At 44.5% G+C, this 638-nt stretch overlaps 1 protein-coding gene across 1 annotated transcript in view; it reads right to left on the bottom strand.

The window, feature by feature from the left end:
* Window positions 1-532: 532 nt before the first annotated feature.
* The window catches only part of LOC107109891 (protocadherin beta-16-like), a gene marked incomplete at its 5' end in the record, with an annotated part of 6,153 nt that continues 6,047 nt past the window's right edge, over window positions 533-638 (bottom strand). The window contains one exon of the mRNA XM_015410600.1: window positions 533-616. Within this exon, the coding sequence (XP_015266086.1) occupies window positions 533-616 (84 nt within the window). The remainder of the gene's footprint in view (window positions 617-638) is intronic.

The raw sequence follows: 638 nt of genomic DNA, 5'->3' as shown, positions 1-638 counted from the left end.
TCTTCAAGGGGTTTTGGAGCACAATTTCAGACAACAGTAAGCAAGGCTCCATCTCGCCACACAAAGCTTCTCTGTCTATCTTTTCATTTACAAACACATTCCCAGAACGGGTATCCAGCTGGAAATACTGATTATTGCTTTTGGAGACCAGCTGGGCTCTGCGAGCAGAGAGCTCTCCCGGTCCCAGTTTCAAATCCTTCAGCACATTAGCCACCAGAGACCCACTTTTCTTCTCTTCAGGCAAAGAATAGCGAATTGAGACACACACCACTCCATACAGAGAGAGTAAGAACAAAAAAGACAGACCTTTCATGATCCTGAAGGTATCATCCATGGTGCCAGACTCTCCCAGGTTAGATCCTTATGGTTGTGAAATCATATATCAGATGGGTAGTATCCAGAGACAATTTATCCTGTTGGAAAAACTGGTTTTTTCCCTGCTGTGTTCCCTGCTTTTATTCTTTAAATCTGTCCGTCCTTCCAGCCATCACATTCCTTCTGGCTTCAGATTCCCTCTGTTCATGGCTTTGTGCTAGTGCTGCTGCAAAACAAGTCTCTTTCTGAAATGCCATTTGCAACTGATCTGCTTGCCCATGCTGCCACCTTGTGGTACAACCTGAAGAAAACCATAAATGTTC

Source organism: Gekko japonicus, unplaced genomic scaffold (assembly GCF_001447785.1).
Source record: "Gekko japonicus isolate JY-2015 unplaced genomic scaffold, Gekko_japonicus_V1.1 scaffold3835, whole genome shotgun sequence".
Classification (NCBI taxonomy): domain Eukaryota; kingdom Metazoa; phylum Chordata; class Lepidosauria; order Squamata; family Gekkonidae; genus Gekko; species Gekko japonicus.
Note: the sequence above shows the minus strand (reverse complement) of the source record. Positions and strands in the feature narration are given on the sequence as shown.